A 26,390-nucleotide genomic window follows, 5' to 3' on the forward strand; every position below is an offset into this window, starting at 1 on the left:
ATTTTTAAATATTGCGATTAAGTTTTTATGACATAGCTATTATGTAATGATAGCATGTTTAAATCTATTTATTTTAATAGGTAAAAATTAATTGGGTAATTTAATTGTAATAAGACAAAAAAAGTTGCAGAAATTTAAAACATAAAATATCATAATTAGTTTTGCAATAAAATTATTTCCTTACACATTTATTCTAAAAATGAGAAATAAAAATATTATATAAAGTGATAAAAAATTGGATTTTACAAAAAATAAATAAAAAGGGATAAATACGAAGCAAAGAGCCAAAAATTGGATTTTAATTAAACAAAACCAGAAACCCGACTGTTAAAAAAGCTGATGAAACCAACAAAGCAAATGGACTACAAAGACAAAAACAATTCCTTCTTGCGTGTCTGTCTACCTTCTTCCTTAATTAATTCCTTCCTTTCTCTCTCTTTCTCTGCAATTTTCAGCTAATTAAGATGTAAACAGAGACAACAATTTTACAAAAAAAAAAATAACTTTGATCGACGCCCATGATGCAACCTGATATTACATTTTGTGATTTGGTTCAATCTCCATGGTCCACTGGGGTCCCCTTCTGAAGCTACCCAGATAAAGAGAAGAAGAAAGAAGGGGCATTCTCAGAAGAAATTAGCATTATCAAGATGGAAGGTGAATAGACATATTCTTTCTCCTAAACTCAGATCATTCTGGATATTGTTTTTAAAAAAAAAAAAAAAAAATTTGTTCGGTTTATGTTGGTTCGATTTGTCTGTAATTCCCTTCTCTCGCGTTGAAATGTACGTTTGATTTGAAGTTAGGTTGGCCTTTGATAGTTGTCTTGTTTTGCAATTGGTTTTTGTTTGCATGTGTGAATTAGTAAGGAAAAGGAAGCATTTGGGATTATCTTTGGTCTGATTTATTTATTTTGTTTTGGGTGGAGGAGAGTGGAGGAGGAGATCTGCTGCAAAAACTGGGGAAAATCCTCTGCAGTTGGAATTTAAAGTACTTTATCTGAAAAGAATATGAAGGGTTTCTGAGGAGTGAGGTGCAAGGGCCCAAATATGAAAAATAGAAAGAGTTGTGGTTGAATTCTTCTCTTTTTATTTATTTAATTGTTAAATATTATTATCCTACATTGTCTTAAAAAAAATTTGGTTCTTGCTCTCTTTTTTGGTTTTTGATTTTGTGCTTTTATGGGTGGCAACAAGGATGGTGTTTCAGTTTGAGATTGCTGAGTCACAGGTTTTCTTGTCTCTCATTGTTATCTGGAAGTTTATAGAGTGGGATTATTAAGCATTGGTTGGATGAATGTTGCTTATATAGTCAATATATAGATCAGTATCAACAGTGTTCTTAGATTTTGTAGGCTGAATTATGTGCTGTTTCCATGGTGAACTACTGTAATATCTTTCTCTTGTGGTGTTCATTTGGCTTCTCTTGTGGATCGCCTTATGATGGTCGTGCAGGCCCTGCCATAAATGGGTATATGTTTTGGATTGAAAGGTTTTGTTGGTGAGCTGGTTTCCTCAGTCTAAGTTTGGCCAATTATTTTGCGATGTTCAATGACAAAACTTATATGGTAATTCCACAAGAAATATTGTCTGATTCTTGTGGAATGTGTTGTTAAACTGCATCAATGACAGTACAGTATCAGTAATGATAATTCACCCAGTAGTACATGGCTTTGAATTCTGGTTGTGGAACCTATATTTGCTGTAACCGTAGGAAATATAACATTTTGAAGGATATGTTCGCTCAAGGACGATATTTTGAGGAATGATCTCATTGTCAGATTGTCCGTTTTGTAATTGAGAAGATATTGAAATAAGATAGCTGGAAAAGGAAAAGGTTGATTATGAGGGTGAACATACTCTCTGTTCTAATCTAGTACAACAGGTCAATACCCCTTGTTTGAAGGTCTCAAAAACTGTTGTGGGTTTGGTTGGCTTGTTTACTTATTTTCCAGCACTTTGTGCCTAAGGCCATGTACTAACCAATTATCTTTTTAATTTAAGTTTGAAGAATGATGGACCCACATTTCAAATTATGCACTTTTCAATCTAATTTATTTTATCTTTTTAACTTTTTTATCATAAATTTGTAGATTCTGGTGAAGCACAATCTGAAGGAAATAAAGTTTCTCAAGAAAATAATAAGAAAAGAAGGCTCAAGACACCAGCCCAGGTCACTGCACTGGAGAACTTCTATAATGGTATTTATGTTTGCATACTCATTTTGTTTGGATCCTTCCTCAAACCTAAGATACATATTGTCAACTGAAAATTTTTTGCTCTGCCCCAGAGCACAAATATCCCACAGAGGAAATGAAATTAAAACTTGCGGAGCAAATAGGATTGACTGAAAAGCAAGTCTCCGGATGGTTTTGCCACAGAAGGTTAAAAGACAAAAGGTTGTTGAGAGATGAAGCATATGCCTTCGGACGACAAGACCGTTCAAGTGGTGTGATTCAGGATCGTGGAAGCGGCCTCTGGCAGGATTCCTGTGGTAGCACTAAGCAGGGGGATTACAGAAATGCTGATCTAAGGGAGGTGGAGAGTCGTAGACTTTATGGCCATGATATTTTCGCTGGAGATGTCAGCTATGAGCATAGGAGTCCATGTACAGGAAATGTTGGTGGCATGGATAGTACATCTTCAGAAAGTAGCTCATCATTACAAGATAGATTTCTTTATCAAAAGGAGGGTCCTTATGATTCTGGATATGTAAAAGAGAATAAAGCTATTATGGATATGACACGTACGAATAGTACGGGATACAAGCCATCAGGGTATTTAAAAGTGAAGGGTGAGATTGAGAATGCTGCTATCACTGCTGTTAAGAGACAACTGGGAAGACATTATCAAGAGGATGGTCCACTTTTGGGTGTTGAATTTGATCCACTTCCTCGTGGTGCATTTGAATCCCTAAATACTGATCCAGTCAATTGTAAATCTCAGTACACATTTCTATTTTTCTGCATAACCTCTTTTGCCATGTGAAATTACCTACTTTGAACTGATATATTTTTGCTGTTTGGGCTCCTGTGAATTTATTTTTATTTGATTCTTTTAAGTTGCATGTGCAAAATAGTGCTAAACACATAGTGAGCATCACAAATGGCCAGTTCACTTCTTAAATCTGTTCACAATGATGCAAAACTTACATCATATACATTTCTCTAGATGGTCTACCATGCTTTGTCTTGTACAGCATATTATTCATATTTTGGATCTCTTTGAGTTCATGTTAGTGTATATTGATCATCAGTTTTATTTTGACTTTATATTTAGTCAGGGTTTGTTTTTTGTTTTGTTGCCCATTGATAAATTTGTGTGTCTTTTTGTCTGTGGTTACTTTGGTTAATTTTGCAGATGTTGCATTTTTTTGTTCGGTGTACAATGGTGTGTGTTTGTTCACATGAATCTAATTGTTTTTGTTTTGAATTTCTTTCCCATATTTCAAGTAGTAACAATCATATACTCCATTAAATGCTTTGGCAGCAGCAATTTATAACAGGAACTCAAGACGAACCCAGTCTCCTGACGTTTCTGGATTTACAAAGTATCCCAGTTTGGACCCAGTAAGTGGAATTTTTTATGCATTATTCTAACATAATGGTGGATTCATTGGAAGCTCAAAGGGGCTTGATCAAATATGGTAACTTTAGGAGATGATGTAGAATTGTTAATCAAATCCGAAGTTACTGAGCTTTCTCTAATTCAAAAGAGATAAAACTAGTCATGACCATTGATGGATGTTAGAAACTTTTTCTGATCTCCAAAACAGGAAGGCACCCTCTGCATATTGCAAGGGGGTTAAGGTCTTTTATACTTTTCTTTCAAGATGTCATTGATAGTCAGATGTGAAGCTTTTCATTGCTGCTTCAAAAGTTGAGTTGAGACAATGTGACAAGAAGTTTTTGGCTAGAATTTTTTGGTGCTGCTGCCCTGTTCCAACAATAAAGAGTGGCAACTGGATTTCCTTTGCCTCACTATAACTATTTGCTGCTGTTATTGCTAAGGCACTTTTACCTTATTACTCCCCTAAAGTTTGGGATTAGTACCACCATTTAGCACCCGAAGTGCAATAACAATCTTCCTGCCAAGGTGTAAACTGGCACATGAGAGAAATGTATATAACAAAGTATATATTTTAAAGAGAAGGTGAAAAGGATTAATATAAAAAAGATAGCTGAACTAGAAACAAGGGTAAAAACTAGATATGTAGATTTTTGTACATCCAGTAGAGTCATCTCATCTTCATATTGATAAATTGAAAAATCCTATTATTTTGCTCTGTAGTCTGCATTTAACTTTTTCTTTCAGTGAAAATACATATATTATATTCAGTAGAAAACACATACAAATCAATCATAATACAGGGCTCGAACAGTCCAATTCGAACACACATCTTAGAAACGAAGGGAAATACGTTATGTCTTTGTTAAAGTAATTTTGAAGGTAATCTCCAGTCAAATTGGAATAGATATAAATTAAAGAAGGTAATTTTTCCAATTCATTAGGCTTGCATATGGATCTTGTGGTTCAACTGGAATATAATGATTGGTCATAGCTGGGGTGTGAAAGTCAATGGTTTTCTAAAAGCTTTTGTGGATCAACTTCCTTTGCTTTTGCTTCATAGAAGAACTTTTGGGGGATATATTACTTGGTTCATGGCTGTTGCTTTAAGTTCTGCTGTTAGGCTTTTGCCCTAAACCTACTTTTGTCACACTGCAATGGGGAGTGCATGGAGTGTAGGAGAGAGTAAATCCAGTGAAAAGAAATAAAGAATTTCTATTCCAATATATGACTCATGAGAACATTGTTGATAAGTGTTCAAAAAATATCCCTAGTTTCAAATCACATTTTATACACTGCTAATACTGTCTATATCAAACCTATTTTTGTGACTAACGCTCTATGTTTAATGCCCTTGTAGAGATTTGAAGCATATAATTCCAAAATGAGTTCTCAGGATCCAGATCTTGAGGGTGCAAATCATAACACCATGCCTGGATCTGGTTTTCAAGACAGGAAATCTCATCGGCAATTGAAACCAAGGTCTCCTCTTATCTATTCCAGTTCTTATGCTGGCCAGAAGACTTCTTTGGATTTGTATGAAGAATCTGCTCAGGAAACTACTCTTTGTAATAGCAAGAGAAGTAGGAATAGGATAAGATCCAAGCATGACCCTGAAGTAATGAGATCAGATCCTTTGTCTAGACATCATAGTCCATATGGTGGAATTGTTTCTGGTGAGCAAAGTAGGCCATTGCTTCATGATGTTGATAAAGTTTGCTCTAAGTTTGTTCAGAAAGGTGAATATTTCTCTAGACCTTCAAATTTGGTACTTGGATTTAGCAAATCTCCAGACATAAAGGAGAGAGGAATATCTACTGGAATAGAAAAGGTTTCTGTACTAGCTCAACCCTTTTCAGTTTATGCCCTGTTGTCCTACAGAAATTTGAAACTGTTTCTTGCATGGTTACAGATGGAGAAACTGTATGGAGGAAGGAAATCGATAAAGGAATGTGGAGATCGAAATTTATTAAAAATGCATCCAACGAATGGAATGAGGGTGTGTTTGAGCTGCTATTCTATTTTTGAAAAATATGTATTTATATACATCAGGCATATATACATAATAGGGACACAGGACAGATATGCTGATATGCACATATACCACATGCTCACACACATGCGCATGCATAAACAGACATGTTTTGATAACAAGTTCTGCTTTGTTTTTTCTAATACTTTAACTTTACAAGGCTGTAAAACGAGGCGGAATTGAGTTCTCTGGGCAAGATCAAGTGACAGAATTATCATATGGTGATATTTCGCCACCAAAACATCATATTAAGGGGTCAGTATATCTTTTCCCTCTCAATTGTGTTCTCTGTGCCGTGCATATGGAAACATGTATTTCTTCAAAATTCAACTGACAATTTAGTCTCCTACATCAAGTTGTATGGATTTTTTTTTAATTTCCTTTTCCTACATAGAATTGAACTGACAATTTAGTCTCATCTTTCAGATACCTATCTGGCTTTTGCGTTTTTTATCATTAAGACTTGCCAAATAAAGTTTTCATTGGTAGTTTTATATTATTAAGTTTGTAGTGGTTCTCCTACTATCACGAAGATCCAAAAAACACTAACAGTAGGGGGGCAAATGCCCGACTAAGATCCATCCACTGGGAAGGAAGGAGGAAATAAGGATCAAAACAGTTTTCTGCAACTAAATGTTTGCTTCAATCATTAGACTTTTGAGTGCATTGCATATATAAGAAGCAGGTTCTAACTTTACTCGGGTTACTTAGTTTGATTCAATCATTAGAGATGTGTGCTGTGTTCAAGTCAGAGATCCATCTCTATTAAAGGTTTGGTGACTCCCCTTCACCAAATCATTAGCATAACTGAAATCTTTCCTTCTTATTTTGGTTTTCCAATTATCATTGCATCATTCGCTAATCCTTAATCTTATTTCAAATATTGTTGCCCAGTTATCCAAAAGGTCTATCAACTTTCTGACTGCATTTTTTACTGGTCAGATCTGCTGCGGAAATGCCATCTAGTTTCAGCGAGGATGAAACTGCAGAGACTAGTTCTTCCCTGGATTGAGGAATCCAGTATAATCCTCACAATCACATCCTTGAGAGGCGGGCAGGAAGGGGATCAGACACCATAGTGGCCTAGCCAGGTTCATGGGGTTGTACAGTTGATGATAGGAACCAACTGGGTGTCATGGGGTTGTACAGTTGATAATAGGAACCTGTTGGAGTGAACAAAATTTCAGTGCTGGTAGAAAGGTGTAAGTTTGTGAGAAGAGTTTTTGTTTTGTGTTAGTTGTGGCAATGGATTTCCTTTGCCATTGATGTGCCCAGGTGTAAAAATTCTATTTTAATGGTGTTGAAGATGTTTATAGAGGAAAAACAAACTGTTGAATTTTGATTGTGAATTCACAGGTTGCTATCCTGGATGTATTACTGAAGGACTTAAAACTATAGTTTTATTTCCCTGAGTTTTGATTTTGGTCTTATTTTTTTATCTCTGAACTTTTAAAAATTTGTATTAGTTCATGGCCATTAAATATCATCATCATCATCATCAGAATATTAAGTATTATGTAATATTTAACATGTAAAGATATTTTATTTTTTAGACATCATGTCATGTATAACACATTTACAGTGTTTGTATTTTAAGAAATAAGGACTAATACGGATATTATTGACTGTGAGTTTTTGTGTTGTAAGTTTACCGCCATGCATGCAAGAAAATTTGTCAAGAAAGTCAACCGCCAAGGACTATGATTGTTGACCTCCGTCTCTGCGCGTATGTATCGCTTCTCTCAATCTATCGGTCTAAAACTAATGAAGGGAAAACCCTAATTCTCCACGGTTTCAAATCTTCAATCAATCTCGCATCTTTGTCACATCAAATTCTTTAGGCTTCATCTGGTACCTGCACAGAGGACAAGTCTCCTTCCTTCTCAGCCACTCGATAATACAGAGCGGATGAAAAAAGTGCTTGCATCCCATCGCTCTCGCTTCTTCCCCCTTCTTCATCTCATCCTGACACACCGCGCACACCACCGCTTCTTCCTCCACCACCGTCGCCAGCGACCCGCTGTACGCCGGCTCGATAGTGTCCGCCAGAATCCTTGCGAGCTCGACCATCACTTCCATCTCCACCTCCAGTCGAACCTCACAGAAGTCACGATTCGTGGTCTCCGCGCGCAACCTGGCTAGCCTGTATGTCATCATGTCGATCTTCACTAGTTCCATCTCGTGATCGTCGAGCTTCCCGCTGAAAGTCCGGGGATCGTAGGAGCCGTCGTAGGTGGAGTATTTGCTCCAGTTGACGCTCCGATCGAGCCAGTCCGCCTTCAACCTCGCTATATCGGAAGCCTCCATAACTTTACTGATCGGAAAAATTCAAAATCGAAATTACTGTGTTTCGTTTTCTTCTCTTCTCTTCTCTTCTCTGCAACTCTTTGTTTTGCGAAAACCAGAGATGATTATATAGGTTTGATCAAGTTTGGGCGATTTTAAGTGAGAGGTCATGGGATTCCGACTTCGAGAAGGATGTGGTGTGGAAATTTCCATGGCGGTTGGTGGCTCATTTGACTCGGTCAACAAGCCTGGTGAAACTATCACCGCCCACCGGATACGTGGAAAGAAGTAATACTGTAATAATAATACTCGCGCTTAATCCCACGTGATCTAAAGTTTATGTATATATAGTAATTAAATATTATTGAAAATTTTAATTTACAATTAGACTTTTGTTTGACATAAGATTTATATATATATATATATACTAAATTATATTAAAAATTATAATTTTTATTTCAACAATATTGATAATAAATAAATTAATCTAATTAAATTATTACAAAATACAACCCAAATAATATCTCATAATTTTATTTATTAGATTAAAAAAAATTTGTGTATATCATGTGAGATGTCGAAGTTTGATTTATCATTAATACGAGAAAAAAAAAACATAATATTTTAGCTTCAAGAGATTTGTTATTGACTCAATTCAATTATTACGATAAGATCTTCATAAAAACGAATAGTTCAAAAATTTTGTTAAGATTTTGAAGATTTTATTTGTTTCACGTGAGATGTTATATTACGTACAAATCATTAATTATTTATATTAAAAAATAAAAATAATTTTTTTTCAATTGAGACAAAAGTTAAACATATAACATTCTAATGTTTCAAGTAACGAAATAAATAAGAGTATTATTACTGTAGGTCCGGACCAGCAATATTAATCATGAAAATTATTATTTTTATTGCTAGATTGTAAATTTTAAAAATTAATATTATTTAAATATTAAAATTTAATGAATGAAATATTAATATTAAGTTTAGTATTATAATTTTAAATATATTATTTCGATATGAAAAAAAAAATAAACCCTTAAGCTCATTTAAAAAATAACTTATTTAAGTTTATTGACTCAAAAATGCTATCAATGTTATAAATATATATATATAATTATTCATGAAAATTAAAGCGTAATTTGTGACTCTCAATTATCTACTGATTATTTGGTCAATACTTACATTAATTTATATAAATACGTTGGTTTCATTTAGATTATGCATGTTATGCGTGTTTTTATTATAATTTTTCAAATGTATAACTTGTGAATGAAAAATTTAGGTATTGGATGAAATTCTTTAGACCTAAAATTAAGTCACCGTCTCTTTCTAGTGAGGGTTCCACCACTCAAGAAGTTAATGAAGCTAAGAAGGAAAGTAAAATGCATATGTGGTCATCACTTTGAAACATCACAAATCTATCTCAATCTTCCAAAGTTGACAACTTATCTTTCAGGAAAATTGGCTTTGGGTTTGGTCTTCTCATTAATGGAAAAAGGTTTGGGCAACAACATAGCTTCTAGTTGATTAGGATTTGAGTATTTCACGCAAGAACTCTCAAATTGGAAAATTTATAAAATTAATTTAAAATTTTCATTTTAATTTTTTAAGTATTTTATATTGTTCTTAAGTATAATTTAGTTGTAACTAGCAGAAAGAAAAATTTCTAATCCGAATTTGTCTATAGTTGAATTTAGAATGAATAATTAGTTTGGCTTTAGATTCATCTTTGTTTAGTTGTCTTAAAGTAGCATTTTGGTTTGGGTTGTTTGGAACCTAATGGGTTGGCTAAGTTACATAATTTTCTTTAATAATAAAAATACATACATATAGCATATATATTTTTTTTTAAAAAAAATCCTAGAATTATTTAATTTTATAAATTAAATTCTTATTATAAATTTATCACTAACGTAGTGTTCTAATGATTAAAATCATAATATTTAATTGAAAATCACAAATTTAAACATTATTAAAAGTATAATGTTTTCACTCTATAAGTATACTATTGTGGTCAGATTGTGACTGATTTAATTTTTATAATTTTAAAATTTAATTTATCAGTCTACAACACGATAATCAAATTAAATATCGTCTAATAAAGTATTATGATTTTGAGAAAAAAAAAACATTTTATAGCGATTACATTTTTTTAACTAAGATAGTTATATAATCAGAATAAGTATACGAATATTTTGATGGATAACATTTATTGCGAGTTTGAGGTTACATAAAATACATTATTATTTAAGTGGTGACCCATTAGTTGATAAATGGAGAGGGTTTGGCACATGTGATGGTGGTTCAAAGGTTGGGCAAGGTGGGTTCCTACAAAACGTACATTTAGATCATATGATTTGCAATTTTGTGTGGGGAGGGGGACCAGAATTAGGGTTTTGCTTTTGCCCAAAAACAAAAAGTGCACCCCACCCCATCCCATCCCATCAATTGGGGCTGGAAAGACTATTTTAAAGTGCCCTCTTCTCACCTTCGTTTTCATACTTTTGCGCATGGTTACTTCTCCATCATATCTCACACTTCCACTTTTTAATCATTAAATTTCGATATTAACTCGAAAAAAAAAAAAATGAATAGATGAAATTCTACGAGATTATATCAAATATAATTGGCTATGAAATTCCTTTTAAATATATAAAATAATAATTTTAATCTAATTTTTATTAAATTATTATAACATAATGTACTTTTTTTAAATGTACGTAACAAAAAAATTTAATCAAATTTTAATTAAATTATTAAAGGATGTTCATTTCGGCCAAAAACATAATAAATTTCTTTGAGATTTAACATAATTTGATCGTTATAATACTGTTAACACACTTGTAAACTTAGTTTTTGATTTTAATGTTTAAATATTATAAGATGATTATTGTTGATTCATATTCATCTACAAAAGAGTGAGTTACACGTCTTTATTTAAATTTAAATTCGTAATTTTTAAATAAAACACGTAAATTTTAATTATTAAAATATTATGTTATAAACAATACCAAAAAAAAAAAAAAAGGAAGAAATAAACCAAATGGGCCCTTAGGATTTTTAACAGTTCACAATTTCACAAATACTACATTAGTTCTTTGTCACGTAATTTGATTTAACTGGCCAACTCTCATCATTATTCCGTTATCTGGCACACAAATTATTCTCCTTTTCACTAGCCATAATCTTACCCACATAAGATCCCTACGTATAAATAATATTCATGCACCATATATTTAAAAGATTGATTACTTATTAGAAATTAAAATAAAAATAACGTGTAATTAGTGACTTGATCCAATAAAATCAATTTTTTTTTTAAAATTGTTTAACATAATTTTGTATTTGAATTATATCTGACATTAATAAAAAAAATACAACATTTTATTTATAAATATAATAAGTAATTTTTTTATTGAAATTCTCAATAAAATTTTATAAAATAATAAATAATAAAAAAATGTAGGTGAATTAATAAAAATTCAATTTCCTTGTTGTATAATTATAAATTCCAATTGGCTTAATGTATTTCTTTGCTCATTTAAGAAATGTAAATAATATGAAAAAGTATATTATTTATCGCTGTTGTGAACGAAGTCAACGGAGTTAAAATTTAACTACTTCATTTCAGTTATTTACCGGGTTTTACCTCCTTTATTTCACATTCGTCAAATAACGGAAATTCTACCGGGTAAAAAGAAAGAGAATATTGAAAAAAAAAAAAAAAAAAGAAAACAGCGCAGGAAGAACGAGTGAGAGTGTCAAAACGGTAATTATGAACAAATGCAGGGGTATTATCCTACACACCTCCGCTTTTTCTCTCTCTTTTTTTTTTTTCCTGCTCTTTATTCCACTCTTCTTCTCAGGCCACAGACGACGGCAAATTTATATAAATATTTATTTTTTTATTTTGCAATTTCAGTAGTTCTCTCTCCCTCCCTCTCTAAAAGCTCTTTCTGTTTCTCTCTCCGCTGCCAACTGATTACAAGATCGTGCTATTTTCCTGGAGTTTCTCTCACTTTCTCGCTTCATATTTTTATCCCAACCCGAACTTCGCTAGCCTAGAATTGCTTCGATCATCCAAATCAGTCGCGTTTCACTTCATTTTCCTACGATTTCTCCTCCACAAAATCCGGTAGCTACTCTTCTTGAAGTTTACTTCACTAGAGGAGCTCTTCTCGATTGAGTGAAAGCTTGAGCTGTGGGAGGGGAACAGTGTAATTGAAGTGCTGCATCCGAAGGAATTGGAGTATAACTTTGTGATCGTGATGGTAGAATTGAGGTTTCGCGGAGATTCGCGGTTGCTTCATTGCGTGGCTTTAGGGTTTAGTTGCCGTGTTAGGTTCTTGGATGAGTTAGTGAATGGAAGGTTTTGGTTTTGAGAATGGATGAGGTAAAGATTTCGTAGTTTTCAGAATTTAAGGTGGGGTTTTTGTATCTTCGTAATGTTGAGGACCGATAGGATGGCTTCGGATCTTAGCCGAACGGGCCCCGTTGAGAGGGATATTGAGCAGGTACTTAGATTCGTATTCACTTGCATTGCTCTTGAAATTTCTGTTTATTGCTTTTAATTTAGTTTTTGAACGGTTTGTTTGCTATAATGAGTGTATCAGATTCAGTGTTAGATAAATTGTGTGGATAGTACAGTGTCTAAAGTGAATTGAAAATCTGATTTTATCATGAGATGCTGGTTTAATGTATTTCATTGCTAACTTCAGGTCGGTCGGATGGTTAGAATTGCTGTATTAACTAAAGTGATAGGTACCACTGGGTAGCTACACAAGTAGACAAAGTGATATATATGATTTAGCATTTTTTTATTTTTAGTCTAAGTCGTAGAACATACTGAAAATATTGGCTTCCTTATTTTAATATTTTAATTCTTTTCATTTGTTGTTGTCGTTATTATTTATTGAGTGACTTTGTTATTATCATTATTATCTTTATAAGGGGAGAGAAGGCCTGATTATGTATATGGAATTGATCTTGGCAGAAAATTTTGTACCGAGTGTGAGGAAGTGCGACTGATCTAAACCTCTCAAAGATTAGGTTGGAGTCTGTCTGTATATGTCTCTCTAGTATTTGTAGGTACCACTTTCTTATCAATCCCAAAGGTTGATGATCTGTAGGCTTTGTTCAGAGAGACTTAACCAATCTTTTCTTGAGTTTCTGGCAGTGAATCTTACCTGCTTTCTATTTGTTGGTATGATATTTAAACTCTGGAATTGCAGTCATTAGAGTTGTTCCTTTGTCTGAAATCTCTAGAACCACTTTATGTTCTTCTTGGCTTTTTGCTAGATGCATAGGATTCAACTTCTTGTTGACACACAGCTAATTTTTTTTTGGTTCAAAGTGTTCTAGCCTACTAGATTGTTTTGAAAGAAAAAACTGTATTGTTAATCACGGTATTAAGGGAGTGTTGACTCTCTTGCTGTTTGGGCATGTGACATTACTCTCCATGGGCATCTTCTGATTGGTAAATTTTCAGTTAGGTTGTTGGTTTTTTTTTTTTGGGACAGGCCATTACCGCTCTAAAGAAAGGGGCTTACCTGCTCAAATATGGAAGAAGGGGAAAACCCAAGTTTTGTCCATTCCGCCTTTCAAATGTAAGTTCAATTGTGTCCCACAGAGTTGTAATTTTCTTTTGCATATCTAGCTTATCTTAGCTTATGGCTTTGGCTTCTAAGTATCAGTATATGTGGGTGTGTGTATGTATGTCTATGGCTCAAATATGTGGGTGTGTGTATGTATGTCTATGGCTCGAGAGATAGACTAATAAATATTGTTTATATGAACCTGACTGCCTAATACATCAATTGCATGAAGCATGATATATACAGACAACACACACATGTACACATACACATACATACTGGTTTTCTTTCGTTGCTAAAGAAATGTATAGGGAGTGTGCCTTTCAGCATTTATGCTTTATGTATAATCTAGGGTCCTTTTTTTTCTTTTTTCTGAAAAAAGCTAGTAACGAACACGCATTAGATATGTGGATATATGTGTAACATATGATTTGACATTTCAATGATAATCTCTAAAGCATGTTAGAGTAGCTTCTCATCATCGAAGTTCTCCAGATAATATAATTCAAATTATATAAAGAAATTCTAGACTTCAAACTAGGTTGGAAGTTGATTGAGTGGCATTTAGCGGATCCAAATCAGTGTGTACTTTGCCTTAGGCTGTCTGTCTAAATGGCTTTACGATGAGTTACTTATATGAAAGACTTAAGAAGTTTGTAGAACCCTTAGATTCAGATTATTGGTGCTTTGACGCCAAAGAAAGACGCTGGAACTGAGAAGACAGCTTGCTAGAAATCCAAGCAGCAATAGAAGGTGGATTTGTGAGGTAAGACAGGAATTTATATAGAGATTACAGTTTATGATGGGGTGAAATAGAGGAGAGTTGTATAATTATATCAGCAGGGTTGGGAAAGAGAAGTATAAAGGTTATCCATATTGGTTGTGGACTAACCTGAGAAATGTGTGCACTTAGAGAGGAAGAAAGAGAAGTAGAACAGAGATACTAGATCAACACAATCGAAGTTCTCAATAAAATCAAGCAGAGAACTTAAATTGTCAACTCTAATTCCATAAGTAAAAAGGCTTTTAGGTTCTTTTATTACAATACTTATCTTAAATAGGAATTTAGTGAAATTGGGAGTCTGGAAGGAGACCACAAACAAAAGATATAAGATACCAATATTTGTATACTGAGGAAACAGGGTCCACACACCAGAATACAAGCTGTTTTATGAATATAGAAAACATTATAAACTATTGGACTCAGTGAAGTGTGTAAACGAGGAAAATTGAACTGATGCAGCAACATTCCAATAGCATAAACAACCACCATAAACCCTTTCTAGTTTATAGAAAATGATTCTATTTTCTGAACTCTGTACTTTTGCCTTCTTGCTACCTAAGTGGATGTTTCTTTTATGGCTAACCGATTAGTGTGCCTGAAGTGGTTTATGCTTCCTGATTGTGACAGGAGAATTTATAAGGGCATCAGTTTGTAGAATAATGCAAGAAGTTGATGAAAATAATTCCACTGTTCTGAAGTCCATAATTTGGCTTCTTGCTTCCTATGTGGATGCTTCTTTTATGGCTAAGCTATTTGTGTGCTTGAAGTGGTTTCTGCTTCCTGATTGTGAACACAAGAATTCATAATACCATAATTTTGTGGAAATAATGCAAAAACTGAGGGTTGAGAATGTAGACTTGAATCTTGCTCTGATACTGTATATTTAAAATTGGAAGTAAATATTTCTGATATTTTAACACTTGGTTCAATGAAGTCTCCACGAATACCATTTTCACTTATTTGATGGATCTTTATATTGTAAATCTCTCATCTATAAATATGTGATGAATTTTTTCTCATTTTCTTTTAGAAAAATTCACATGCATATGATTGTTTCACTTTAACCATTTCATGCATTAAGACGTGTTCCAGTTTTCACTTATTTATGGTATTCGAATTGTTATTGTTTAATCTCATGTAGCTGGACATTAAATGAGTTTCCCAATAGAATTTCTACAAAATGATTGTGTTTTTTTTCTCTTTCAGGATGAATCTGTTTTGATATGGTTCTCGGGGAAAGAAGAGAAACATCTTAAACTGAGCCATGTATCTAGGATCATATCTGGGCAACGAACTGTAAGTATCTACATGTGGGTCAAGCACATCTTACCCAGCTAATATATGATTGTGGTGGTGCTTTCATTGCTATCCTTGACAAAATATCTGTTTTATTTGTTTCTTCCGTTCTTTCTTTCTATTCTGTGGCTTCAGGGTTATTATCTAAATCTTGCCTGAGATGACAAGGAATGTCTATAAATGTTGGTTTACTCAAACCTAAAATCTTCTTTATCTTAAATGACTGTCTCTGTTATCAATTTTCTTTATCCCTACCTAAAACTGCATCTCACCTTCTTGACTGTTAGGCCTGAAATGGCTATATTGCTATCCTGCAGAACAAGGATCCTTGTGGCATGATCTGAGATGTGGTTATAACCTTTATCAGATTTGCATATGATGGACCTATATCAACTCTCAAAACCTTTAGGCTGTCTCCAGCAGCCATTGATCTTATTCTGGCACTCGTACCTCTTGATGTATTTTCCACCTAGCTTGCTTGTTTCATCCATTCAGAATTTGGTCTGTTATTTTTGTCTGTCTGCATGTTCACATGTATACATTTATAAGTTCTAGAATAAATAAGTTTGATACTTCCTTATGTCTTGCAGTGTCTGATGACTTGATAGTGTTACATTTACTTTCTATGCTCTCATTGAAGGCAGTGATAAATTTTTCTTTCCAGCCTATCTTTCAAAGGTATCCACGACCTGAAAAGGAGTATCAGTCATTCTCACTTATCTATAATGACAGATCACTTGATTTGGTAAGAATTGCTGGTAGTAGTCAGTCTTTTCTACTGCTTTTTTTTTGTATGGTTTTGTATGCTGGCATAATCTCTCTGTTATATATTTTGCTCTCTTATGCATGAAAATTAGAAATTGTTTGTCTGATAGCAAGACTTTGAATTGTTAGATCTGCAAGGACAAAGATGAAGCTGAGGTGTGGTTTAGTGGCTTAAAAGCATTGATTTCCCGTAGTCATCATCAGAAAGGGAGAACAGAATCGAGAAGTGATGGGATTCCATCTGAAGCAAATAGCCCTAGGACATATACACGGAGGAGCTCTCCTTTAAATTCTCCATTTGGTAGTAATGATAGCTTGCAAAAGGTACCAGTATTTACCTTACCTATCTACTCCTAGAGGATGATTGTAAATTAACAGGTCTTCTAACTGCAATTCAGGACAGTGCTGATCACCTTCGCATTCATAGTCCATATGAAAGTCCCCCAAAGAATGGCCTGGATAAGGCATTTTCAGATGTAATATCATATGCTGTTCCTCCCAAGGGATTTTTCCCTTCTGATTCTGCCAGTGCATCAGTGCATTCTTTGTCATCAGGGGGCTCTGATAGTGTGCATGGTCACATGAAGGGTATGCCTATGGATGCTTTTAGAGTCAGTCTATCCAGTGCTGTTAGCTCCTCAAGCCAAGGTTCTGGTCATGATGATGGTGATGCCTTGGGGGATGTTTTCATCTGGGGAGAAGGCACAGGGGATGGTGTTTTGGGTGGTGGAACTCATAAAGTTGGAAATTATTTTGGCATCAAAATGGACTCCTTACTACCAAAAGCTTTGGAATCTGCTGTGGTACTTGATGTCCAAAATATTGCCTGTGGGGGACGGCATGCTGCCTTGGTGACAAAGCAAGGTGAGATTTTTTCCTGGGGTGAGGAATCTGGAGGCAGGCTTGGTCATGGTGTTGACTCTGATGTTCAGCATCCAAAACTTATTGATGCACTAAGTAACACCAATATTGAACTTGTCGCATGTGGTGAGTACCATACTTGTGCTGTTACACTTTCTGGTGATCTATACACATGGGGTGATGGCACCTATAATTTTGGACTTCTTGGGCATGGAAATGATGTAAGTCATTGGGTCTCAAAAAGAGTAAATGGGCCCTTGGAAGGCATACATGTCTCATCTATCTCTTGTGGACCTTGGCATACAGCTGTTGTAACCTCTTCTGGGCAGTTATTTACTTTTGGGGATGGAACCTTTGGTGTTCTGGGCCATGGAGATCGGAAAAGTGTTTCACTGCCAAGGGAAGTGGAATCCTTAAGGGGGCTCCGCACTGTCCGAGCTGCTTGTGGTGTGTGGCATACTGCTGCAGTTGTAGAAGTCATGGTTGGGAATTCCAGTTCCAGTAACTGCTCTTCAGGGAAATTGTTTACATGGGGTGATGGAGATAAGGGTCGACTAGGCCATGGTGACAAGGAAGCAAAACTTGTGCCTACTTGTGTTGCTGCTCTTGTTGAGCCCAATTTTTGTCAAGTTGCCTGTGGTCATAGCCTGACAGTTGCACTTACTACAGCAGGCCATGTCTATACAATGGGCAGTCCCGTTTATGGCCAACTTGGAAACCCACATGCAGATGGAAAGCTTCCTGCCCAAGTTGAAGGTAAGCTTTCCAAGAGTTTCGTGGAGGAGATAGCTTGTGGTGCTTATCATGTTGCAGTTCTAACTTCAAGAACCGAAGTATACACTTGGGGAAAGGGAGCAAATGGTCGTTTAGGTCATGGGGATATAGATGATAGAAATTCCCCAACACTAGTCGAAGCTCTAAAAGACAAGCAAGTCAAGAGTATTGCTTGCGGTACCAACTTTACAGCAGCTATCTGTCTTCACAAGTGGGTTTCTGGAGTTGATCAATCCATGTGTTCTGGTTGCCGCCTGCCATTTAATTTTAAAAGAAAGCGTCATAATTGCTACAATTGTGGGCTAGTTTTTTGCCATTCATGCAGCAGTAAAAAGTCTCTTAAGGCTTCTATGGCACCAAATCCCAACAAACCTTATCGCGTCTGTGATAATTGTTTCAATAAACTCAGAAAAGCCATTGAAATTGATGCCTCATCCCATGCTTCTGTGAGTAGAAGAGGAAGCATCAATCAGGGGGCTAATGACTTTATTGAGAAAGATGAGAAGTTTGATTCCAGATCTCAAGGACAGCTTGCCAGATTTTCTTCAAGGGAATCCTTGAAGCAAGTAGAAGGCCGGTCTAAGAGAAATAAGAAACTAGAATTTAATAGCAGTCGTGTCTCTCCGGTACCAAATGGAGGTTCCCAATGGGGTGCACTGAACATATCTAAATCTTTTAATCCAGTTTTTGGATCATCCAAGAAATTTTTCTCAGCTTCTGTTCCTGGATCTAGAATTGTTTCTCGAGCAACATCACCAATATCAAGGCGGCCAAGCCCACCTCGTTCAACGACTCCAACTCCAACTCTGGGAGGACTAACATCACCGAAGGTTGTTGTGGATGATGCCAAGAGAACCAATGATAACCTTAGTCAAGAGGTTATTAAATTAAGAGCACAGGTATGTCCTTACTTTGGCCAATTTATTTCAGGTATGCATTATTTTCATTTTCAGTTCTCTGCAGAAGTAAATGTGAGTAGGTTTGTTGAACTAGGACACCAAGGTGAAGGCAGCATAGTCACTAAGTTTTCTTGTAAACTTTTTGTGACAGAATTTCATTGACATTGAAATGTTAAGCATCTATGACCTCTTTTTAACTTAGTTGCAATGAACATAAGGATGCATTTGGAACTTATCTCCTTTTCTCTAAGCCCAAATCAGTCAGAATATGTTCAATTGGCTTTTTAGTATTCAAATGAATTCTGTGCACATAATCTACAACTTCTATGATATCTTAGCCTATATTAGAATATCTGGCTATTTCTGTAATATCCAAAATTCTTGACTTGGCTGCATGAGAATTGTGAAAGACTTGATAATATATTCAGCACATTTCTATTACTTTAGTTGAAGTGAGGATGAAATGTGAGTTAGAGTCAAGCTAGAAACTCCTTATTGCAAAAACCATACTTTTTTGTTATGACTTGATCAAATGCCCTCAAGGAAATTCAACAAGGAAGTTGTAAACTTGAAGTCCTCACAATTTCTGAAGAATTTTCTAGAGGTTGATTTAAAATGATGGAAAGATGATTAGGTTATTTGCTATATGGTCAATCAGACTGGGGTAGGGCACTTGTGATTGCGGATTTATGCATTGCAAGTCCCCATCTCTGCAGATTAAGCAATGAACATCAATCAGCAGGCTAACTTGCTGAAAAATTTGGAGTTGCAAATGCTGAATCATGATGTTCTCTATTCTGTTCTCCTGTTACTTAATTTGATGAAAAGGAGGATGATATGCATTAGTTAAAACATTGCTATAAGGACTATTTAAACAGTCTCGAGCACAAATAAATTTTACTGTTTCTAGGAAATTCCTTGATTGATATTGCAGATTTGAGTTTGTGGAAATGGATTAGCATGCTGAACTGAATATTTTATATATCATGTTAGATATTTGAAAATTCAAATACTTTCAACAATTTTTTCTTTGGAGTGGAAAAAGAAGTAATAATATTGAGAAGGCACCAAACGAATGCCAACCAAATAAAGCTTTTGCAATTTGCACTATAAAAAAAAATATCTATAAGCTTCCCTGGATCGTCCTCAACAAACTCATATTTGGTTGTACTTACTCAAATTGGAAATGGTTAATATTTGATTTCTTTTGAATGTTGTGCAGGTATATTGTTTGATTCTGGTCCTAAAGGCCTAAGGTTGTATGTATTCTGCATGCTTGTTTATCTTTTTCATCGTTGATGATCAATGTTCTCTCTCAGGTGGAGAATCTTACCCGTAAAGCCCAGCTTCAAGAAGTTGAACTTGAAAGAACAACTAAACAGCTAAAAGAGGCAATAGCAATTGCTGGAGAAGAGACTGCAAAATGCAAAGCAGCAAAGGAAGTTATCAAATCACTTACTGCCCAAGTAAGATGGACGTTTATGTTACTTTGATACTGCTTGACTTTTTCAATGCCATGGGATGAAGTTTCTCCACTCTGTTCTGTATAGCTATGCCTTGCTTTTTGAATCCTTCTTCCACTTCTTCAGTCTTGTTCATGTACGTAGATCCTCTTGAAGAAAAGATTTTATCCATTTTGGAGTTGTCTTGGCATTGTGAGTGAACATAATAACTCTGTTACTTTGGATAGAGATTTTGCTTTTCTTTTTTTCTATTCCAAGATAAACACATGGTTCTAATCTGGGTAGGGATGAATTATTTTTTATTTCATCCGTGTGTTGAAGAAATTGTTGTCAATCATAGAATTCAATTAGTAGAATTATTGGACAACTAATATTTCAGTGACTGAATTTCCCATGCTCGGATCAGTTATTTGTGCTGAACAAATACTTTCTCCTTTTCTTTCTGGTGCTTTGTAGTTGAAGGATATGGCTGAAAGGTTGCCCGTTGGAGCAGCACGGAATATCAAGTCTCCTTCCTTCACTTCATTTGGCTCCAGTCCCGGTTCCAACGATGTTCCTCTTGCCACTCTGGACCGGCTAAATGACCAAAACCAAACAGCATGCCAAGAACCAGTGTCAAATGGATCAAACAACCATTCACTCCCTAATGGAACCGTCAATGGCGGTAACCGTTCAGTTCAGAGCAAACAAGGACATACAGAAGCAACAACTAGAAATGGGAGTAGAACAAAAGAAGGTGAATCTCGTAATGATAATGAATGGGTTGAGCAAGATGAGCCTGGTGTATATATTACGCTTACATCCTTGCCTGGAGGTGCCAAGGATCTCAAGCGAGTTCGCTTCAGGTTTGTTGTCTTTGGCCAACATTCATTGAAATAATACTTCATATTTTATGGTTTATGTAGAATCCATATGCAAGTGAGTTAAGGTTGACTGCAAATTCATAGTTATAGTCAAAATATCTTTTGATCATAATGCTTATGTCAAGTTGTGCCAACCTCTCGGTCTGGGAACTTGTTTTCAGATGTTATCTTGGTGTTTCTGAGGTTTGATCATGGTCTAGAAAAACATAAGTTTTATCATAGCCAGACCGAGAAGCAGTCTTAAATCCATTTAAAGTTAGAGATTGACAAACATATGATATTCTACATGGTCGAGAGTTATGAAAATGTTTGACTATCTACTGACTTGGCCTCTTAGGATTTTTAAATGTCAATAAATATATTGCACCCGAAAAAATTTGGTTTGTCATTGCTCAACTAAATCGACCCTGTCTGCCTGTAAGAATTAATTTGGACTAGTAAGCAATAATCGGTGATATCTGGAAATTGATATAACGAATTTTCTCCCCTTTTTGATTGCAGTCGAAAGCGGTTTAGTGAGAAACAAGCAGAGCAATGGTGGGCAGAGAATAGAGCAAGAGTATATGAACAATACAATGTTCGAACAATTGACAAGTCAAGTGTGGGTGTTGGAAGTGAAGACTTGGCTCATTAACATTTGAAAGGAACCATTTGTAAATGACATATGCGATTGCCTTTTCCAGATATAGGAGGTTTTATTAATCAACTAGCGTTGGCTTCCATCTTTTTTTTTTCTTTATATAAAAGGATTTAGGGTGGAAAAATTGGTATAAGAGGAGAGAGAGAGAGAGAAAGAGGGAGAATTAGGGGGTTTGATTGTTGTTGTGCTTTTTGGTTCTTGGCCCTCTTTGGTAAATTTTTTTTAACCTTGATTTTACCTTCCATTTTTTTCCCTATATGTACCTTGTGTGGTGGGAGATTGAAGGTTGGAAATGTAAATTCATAGTAGGTTGCTGGTTCATGTTGGATGCAGCTGCCATGTAAATTCATAAATGAATGCATCTGCAGAATTTTCTACTCTTTCTTCTTTTCTCCTTTCAGGGAGCAGCTGCCACGTAAACTCATAAATGAATGCCTCTACTGAATTTTGCTTTTTCCTCTGGTTCATACAAGTCCAGTTCAGCCATGTTGAAAGTAGCTGTTGTGTTGCTCCTCAAGAAAAAGGTTCCAAGAAAACCATTTATGTTGTGCACAGAGGAGAATGAGTTTCTTCTTCATATGTTGTCTGAAGGCCACCTAGTCTCATTCCTATTGAAAAAAGGCTATTTGGTCTGTAAATCCTTATAATTATTTGTTGGCATGTCTTTTTTTTTTTTGAGTTTTTTTTGTTGTTGGTAGATGTAGATTTACTAACGTGCAAGGTAAAGTGGTCTGTTTTCCAGTTATGAGAAATTCACTAGGTTTAGTTCATTTGGTAAGAGTGATATATCTACCCTATTATTTGAACTCAATTTCTTGTTAATTAATGTTAATTAGTACCAAGTAGATATAGAAGAGTGTAGGAAGAGTGGGTGAGTGCACCCATTAGGAAATTAATCTCCAGTGCCAACAAAAAATTGGCTAAGTTATGTTCAATTTAAAAAACGTTAATTGGATTTAGGTCTTTGAAAAATTTAAGGTAGTTAGTATCTGAATAAATATTTTACTATATAATAATAAGTTATCTAAATATGACGCAAGCCCTGTCTACGCTAAAACATAATTCTAAAGAATGTAGAACTTCAAATAATCAGATTAAAAGAATCATCCTGCATTTAATTTTCAGTTCGGGCATTTCTGTAAAAAGAAAACTTTTTATTTTTTTTGTTTAAGAAAAAAATACCTTCAAAAAAAAAAAAAACAAAAGCAACGACCAATTATCTTACCGTTAGGAATGCAATTGCAAATATTACAAAATATTGAAACCCAAAAAACAAAAAAAAAACCCTATCACTATTACCTGGAGCAGACTGAAGGTCTCGTCTCTTGATTAAAAGTTTAAACTGCTTCTCCTCCATCTTTGTCTATGCTTCTTGACGTCCTCTTCTCTGGTATCGAAGATACAGGTAAGCCCTCTCTCTCTCTCTTTCTCTATTTTTCTCCACTTCATAGCTTTGTATACACATTTCTATGGAGACAATCCTTGATGTGTTTTACGTATTTTGTTTTTCAAATCCTGTAATTGAACCTTTCAACCTTCGAGCATTTTACTACAGTAGATAATTTGCTTCTAATTTTCTTGTAGCCTAAACAAATTGACGGTTTTGGCTGACTTTCTCGATCCCAAACTTGGTTTTAGGCTTCTATGTCTACTGTTTTTATCTCTAGTAGGCTTTATTTGACACCATACTTGATGTATCTTGCCCACCCTACGCCCTTTTGTTTTCCTCCTTCCTTAGCTTACTTAGTTGTTCTATGCTGCCCGATTCACGACTCGTTGAGTGTCTAGTTAAAAAAAAGGTTGGTGTAGTAACTGGTGAAGTAGCAGCTTTTGATTAGTCTTCTGGTGCCTGGTTAGTGGTTCGGTGGTCCAATGACGCCAAAAGGACCTTCGTCTTGACCTTGAAGGAAGTTAAGGTTCTTTAGTTGATGGATCTTTTCTATTGGTTTTGCATATAATCTTATTGAATGGAGGAGCAAGGTAATAGGTGCATTTCCCTTTTGTAGAAGAGGCAGTAATCTGTCAATGGTGGTAATAGAGGAGATCATTGAAGCTAGGCTGTGAAGTAGTAGATAGGGTTTAGTAACTTCCATCCTGTTAAGTAGGAATGGTGAATGCTGGTTGACAATTCACTATGCTGATTGTCTTTACAGCATGCCTACCAAGCATGAATCTCGAAAATAGTGCTAGGAAGAAATGATGTTGAATATCTGTGCCTCCTTCACTAGATTAAACAAATAGAGCTGAGTTGTAATAGAAAGAATGGATCTATCTCCTACATTTCATCATTTTATGAATGTTTCTGGTTAAGTTTGCATTATTAGAGAGGCAAAATTGTAAAAATTTTGCATATTTTGATTATTACAGTGTTTGATCATGCTAATTTTTTTACGCATATATATTTTTTTGAAATATCAGATGAGAAATGTTATTCATAAAGGTACTAAGGGGATACCGCCCATGTACAATTTTTTTTTACCCATATATACACTATATATAAAGTGCTTTTTGTTTTAATCTTGACAACCCTTTTGAGATTCTTAGTCTTCATTGATGTTGAGTCAACTTTAGTTGGAACTGAGAATCATATCATATTTTCTGGATCAAGGTTTAGTATTTCTTAATTTTGCAGTGTTGAGCTATCATATTAGTTATCAATCAAAATGCCTGGTTATATATTAGTTAGTCAATAGATTTTTCCCCTCCCATGGTAGCAGGATAACTATAAATACAACCGCAGCAATATTGGCAACCGGAAAAAGCCAGAACAAGGCTTCAACTGCATCAATTCATGGCATACGTAGCAGGCATGTCAATTGCTTCAAGGACCTTCTTCTGTTTCCACCACAAAAAGCTCTTCTTGTTTCCCCAAAATTTTTCTTTTACTTTTCCGAAGAAATCTGCCTCCGCTTTCACCAACTCCCATACAAATCTATTTTTCTCTTCCATCAGGTGTTCTGTACAATCTGCTCAGCCAACTCTTCAACAACAATACCACGTGGCTGTCCAACCAAACGTGGTTGAAATTCTTGAAGAAAGGGGATTGCTTGATTCTGTCACTAATGAGAATCTTAGGTCTGCATGTTCTGACCCTAACTTAGGCCAACTCAAGGTTTATTGTGGTTTTGATCCTACCGCAGAGAGCCTACATTTGGGCAATCTTCTTGGCATCATTGTACTATCTTGGTTTCAAAGATGTGGCCACAAAGCAGTTGCTTTAATTGGTGGAGCCACTGGTCGTATAGGAGATCCATCTGGGAAGAGCCAGGAAAGGCCTGAGCTTGATGCCAGTACACTGGAGAAGAATATTGTTGGGATTAAAAGTATCATAACTAAAATTCTTAGTCAAAACGCGAGTTTAGATCAGAATGCGGGTTCTTCTAATGATTCTTTTGCAATTTTGAACAATTATGACTGGTGGAAAGAAGTTCGTTTGCTGGATTTCCTAAAAGATGTCGGTCGGTTTGCAAGGGTGGGGACCATGATTGCAAAGGAGAGTGTGAAAAAGAGGTTGGAATCAGAGCAAGGAATGAGCTATACTGAGTTTACTTACCAGCTACTCCAAGGCTATGACTTTCTACACTTGTTTCAGAATCAAGGGGTTAATGTTCAAATTGGTGGGAGCGATCAATGGGGTAATATTACTGCTGGAACTGAATTAATTAGAAAAATTTTACAAGCGGAAGGTGTGTATGGCTTGACATTCCGTCTTCTCCTGAAAAGTGACGGTACAAAGTTTGGGAAATCAGAAGATGGTGCAATTTGGCTTTCTCCTTCTATGTTATCCCCTTACAAGTTCTATCAGTATTTCTTCTCTGTTCCAGATGCAGATGTAGTGAGATTTCTCAAAATCCTTACGTTTCTGGACATGGAAGAAATAAATGAGTTGGAGAATAAAATGAAAAGTCCTGTATATGTACCAAATACTGCCCAGCGAAGACTTGCTGAAGAAGTTACTCGTTTTGTCCACGGGGAAGATGGGCTTAACGAAGCTCTCAAGGCAACAGAAGCATTGAGGCCTGGTTCTGAGACGAAGTTGGATTGGAGTACTATCGAGGGGATAGCTGAGGACATCCCTTCCTGCTCTTTGTCTTACGATCAGGTGTTGAATGCTTTGGTGGTTGATCTTTCGGTTTCTGCTGGTTTGTTTACGAGCAAATCAGCTGCTCGGCGGATGTTAAAACAAGGGGGCATATACTTGAACAATAGCAGAGTGGATAATGAAAGTAAGAAAATAGATGCGGAAGACATTGTAGATGGAAAAGTTCTACTACTATCCGCAGGCAAGAAGAATAAGGTAATAGTGCGGATATCTTGATTTTATGTGGTGAATATTTGATAAATTGAAGGGAGAGTATTATTTATCACGGGATCCACAGGGATTTCAAGTGACAAATCTTGCAACTGTGATATTTTTAATTATATACACACATATATATATGTATTGGTAACAATCTTAGTTTGGGGAAAATAAGGAAATTGTATTTTTGAAGAAAAAAAATTGAAGAGATAAATAAATTTGTCTTGCTCAATCTACAATCTTGCCTATGCTCATAAG

At 35.3% G+C, this 26,390-nt stretch overlaps 4 protein-coding genes across 9 annotated transcripts; 3 read left to right on the forward strand and 1 right to left on the reverse strand.

Annotated features, from left to right (window-relative positions):
• Positions 1 to 303: 303 nt before the first annotated feature.
• Positions 304 to 7,010, forward strand: LOC110807939 (Homeodomain-like superfamily protein). 4 transcript variants are annotated; one of them, XM_088215047.1, is made up of 9 exons: positions 304 to 657; positions 929 to 1,071; positions 2,093 to 2,200; positions 2,290 to 2,934; positions 3,489 to 3,568; positions 4,927 to 5,397; positions 5,479 to 5,565; positions 5,759 to 5,853; positions 6,541 to 7,010. In XM_088215047.1, exons 2-9 carry the CDS (start codon positions 1,050 to 1,052, stop codon positions 6,608 to 6,610), a joined length of 1,578 nt encoding a protein of 525 aa, XP_088071173.1. In that variant the 5' UTR covers positions 304 to 657; positions 929 to 1,049; the 3' UTR covers positions 6,611 to 7,010. The 4 variants fall into 4 exon arrangements, with proteins under 4 accessions (XP_088071173.1, XP_088071172.1, XP_088071174.1 ...); XM_088215046.1 differs by having other exon boundaries at positions 932 to 1,071; XM_088215048.1 differs by having other exon boundaries at positions 932 to 1,071; positions 3,492 to 3,568.
• A 101-nt stretch (positions 7,011 to 7,111) lies between these two features.
• On the reverse strand, positions 7,112 to 8,167 carry LOC110824435 (uncharacterized). Its single transcript, XM_022055022.2, has one exon. It carries the CDS (start codon positions 7,903 to 7,905, stop codon positions 7,405 to 7,407), a length of 501 nt encoding a protein of 166 aa, XP_021910714.1. The 5' UTR covers positions 7,906 to 8,167; the 3' UTR covers positions 7,112 to 7,404.
• A 3,591-nt stretch (positions 8,168 to 11,758) lies between these two features.
• LOC110807911 (PH, RCC1 and FYVE domains-containing protein 1) lies at positions 11,759 to 22,209 on the forward strand. 3 transcript variants are annotated; one of them, XM_088215053.1, is made up of 9 exons: positions 11,759 to 12,407; positions 13,413 to 13,499; positions 15,478 to 15,567; positions 16,232 to 16,312; positions 16,462 to 16,656; positions 16,731 to 18,866; positions 20,186 to 20,332; positions 20,456 to 20,521; positions 20,786 to 20,924. In XM_088215053.1, the coding sequence occupies exons 1-8, from the start codon at positions 12,339 to 12,341 to the stop codon at positions 20,471 to 20,473; spliced, it is 2,823 nt and encodes a 940-aa protein (XP_088071179.1). In that variant the 5' UTR covers positions 11,759 to 12,338; the 3' UTR covers positions 20,474 to 20,521; positions 20,786 to 20,924. The 3 variants fall into 3 exon arrangements, with proteins under 3 accessions (XP_088071179.1, XP_088071177.1, XP_088071178.1); XM_088215051.1 differs by lacking the exon at positions 20,456 to 20,521 and adding an exon at positions 21,694 to 22,209 and having other exon boundaries at positions 11,762 to 12,407; positions 20,786 to 21,174; XM_088215052.1 differs by lacking the exons at positions 11,759 to 12,407; positions 13,413 to 13,499; positions 20,456 to 20,521 and adding an exon at positions 21,694 to 22,209 and having other exon boundaries at positions 16,158 to 16,312; positions 20,786 to 21,174.
• A 999-nt stretch (positions 22,210 to 23,208) lies between these two features.
• EMB2768 (Tyrosyl-tRNA synthetase, class Ib, bacterial/mitochondrial) lies at positions 23,209 to 26,364 on the forward strand (the record flags this gene model as incomplete). Its single annotated transcript, XM_088214677.1, has 3 exons — positions 23,209 to 23,237; positions 24,547 to 24,639; positions 24,785 to 26,364. Coding segments are annotated over 3 exons (1,488 nt in total), but the record flags the coding sequence as incomplete, so codon positions are not given.
• Positions 26,365 to 26,390: the final 26 nt, after the last annotated feature.

The sequence above is a fragment of the Carica papaya genome, chromosome 3 (assembly GCF_054855325.1).
Source record: "Carica papaya isolate Zhongbai chromosome 3, ASM5485532v1, whole genome shotgun sequence".
Taxonomy (NCBI): Eukaryota; Viridiplantae; Streptophyta; class Magnoliopsida; order Brassicales; family Caricaceae; genus Carica; species Carica papaya.

What these genes read in the sequence shown, in the direction of transcription:
- LOC110807939 (XM_088215047.1), top strand. Translation starts at nt 1,050, where the DNA reads ATGAAAAATAGAAAGAGTTGTG. An exon ending in GAAAAATAGAAAGAGTTGTG is followed by an intron (nt 1,072 to 2,092) that starts GTTGAATTCTTC and finishes ATAAATTTGTAG; the next exon opens with ATTCTGGTGAAGCACAATCT. An exon ending in CCAAAACATCATATTAAGGG is followed by an intron (nt 5,854 to 6,540) that starts GTCAGTATATCT and finishes TTTACTGGTCAG; the next exon opens with ATCTGCTGCGGAAATGCCAT.
- LOC110824435 (XM_022055022.2), bottom strand. Translation starts at nt 7,905, where the DNA reads ATGGAGGCTTCCGATATAGCGAGGTTGAAGGCGGACTGGCTCGATCGG.
- LOC110807911 (XM_088215051.1), top strand. Translation starts at nt 12,339, where the DNA reads ATGTTGAGGACCGATAGGATGGCTTCGGATCTTAGCCGAACGGGCCCC. An exon ending in TCATATCTGGGCAACGAACT is followed by an intron (nt 15,568 to 16,231) that starts GTAAGTATCTAC and finishes TTTTCTTTCCAG; the next exon opens with CCTATCTTTCAAAGGTATCC. An exon ending in GTAATGATAGCTTGCAAAAG is followed by an intron (nt 16,657 to 16,730) that starts GTACCAGTATTT and finishes ACTGCAATTCAG; the next exon opens with GACAGTGCTGATCACCTTCG.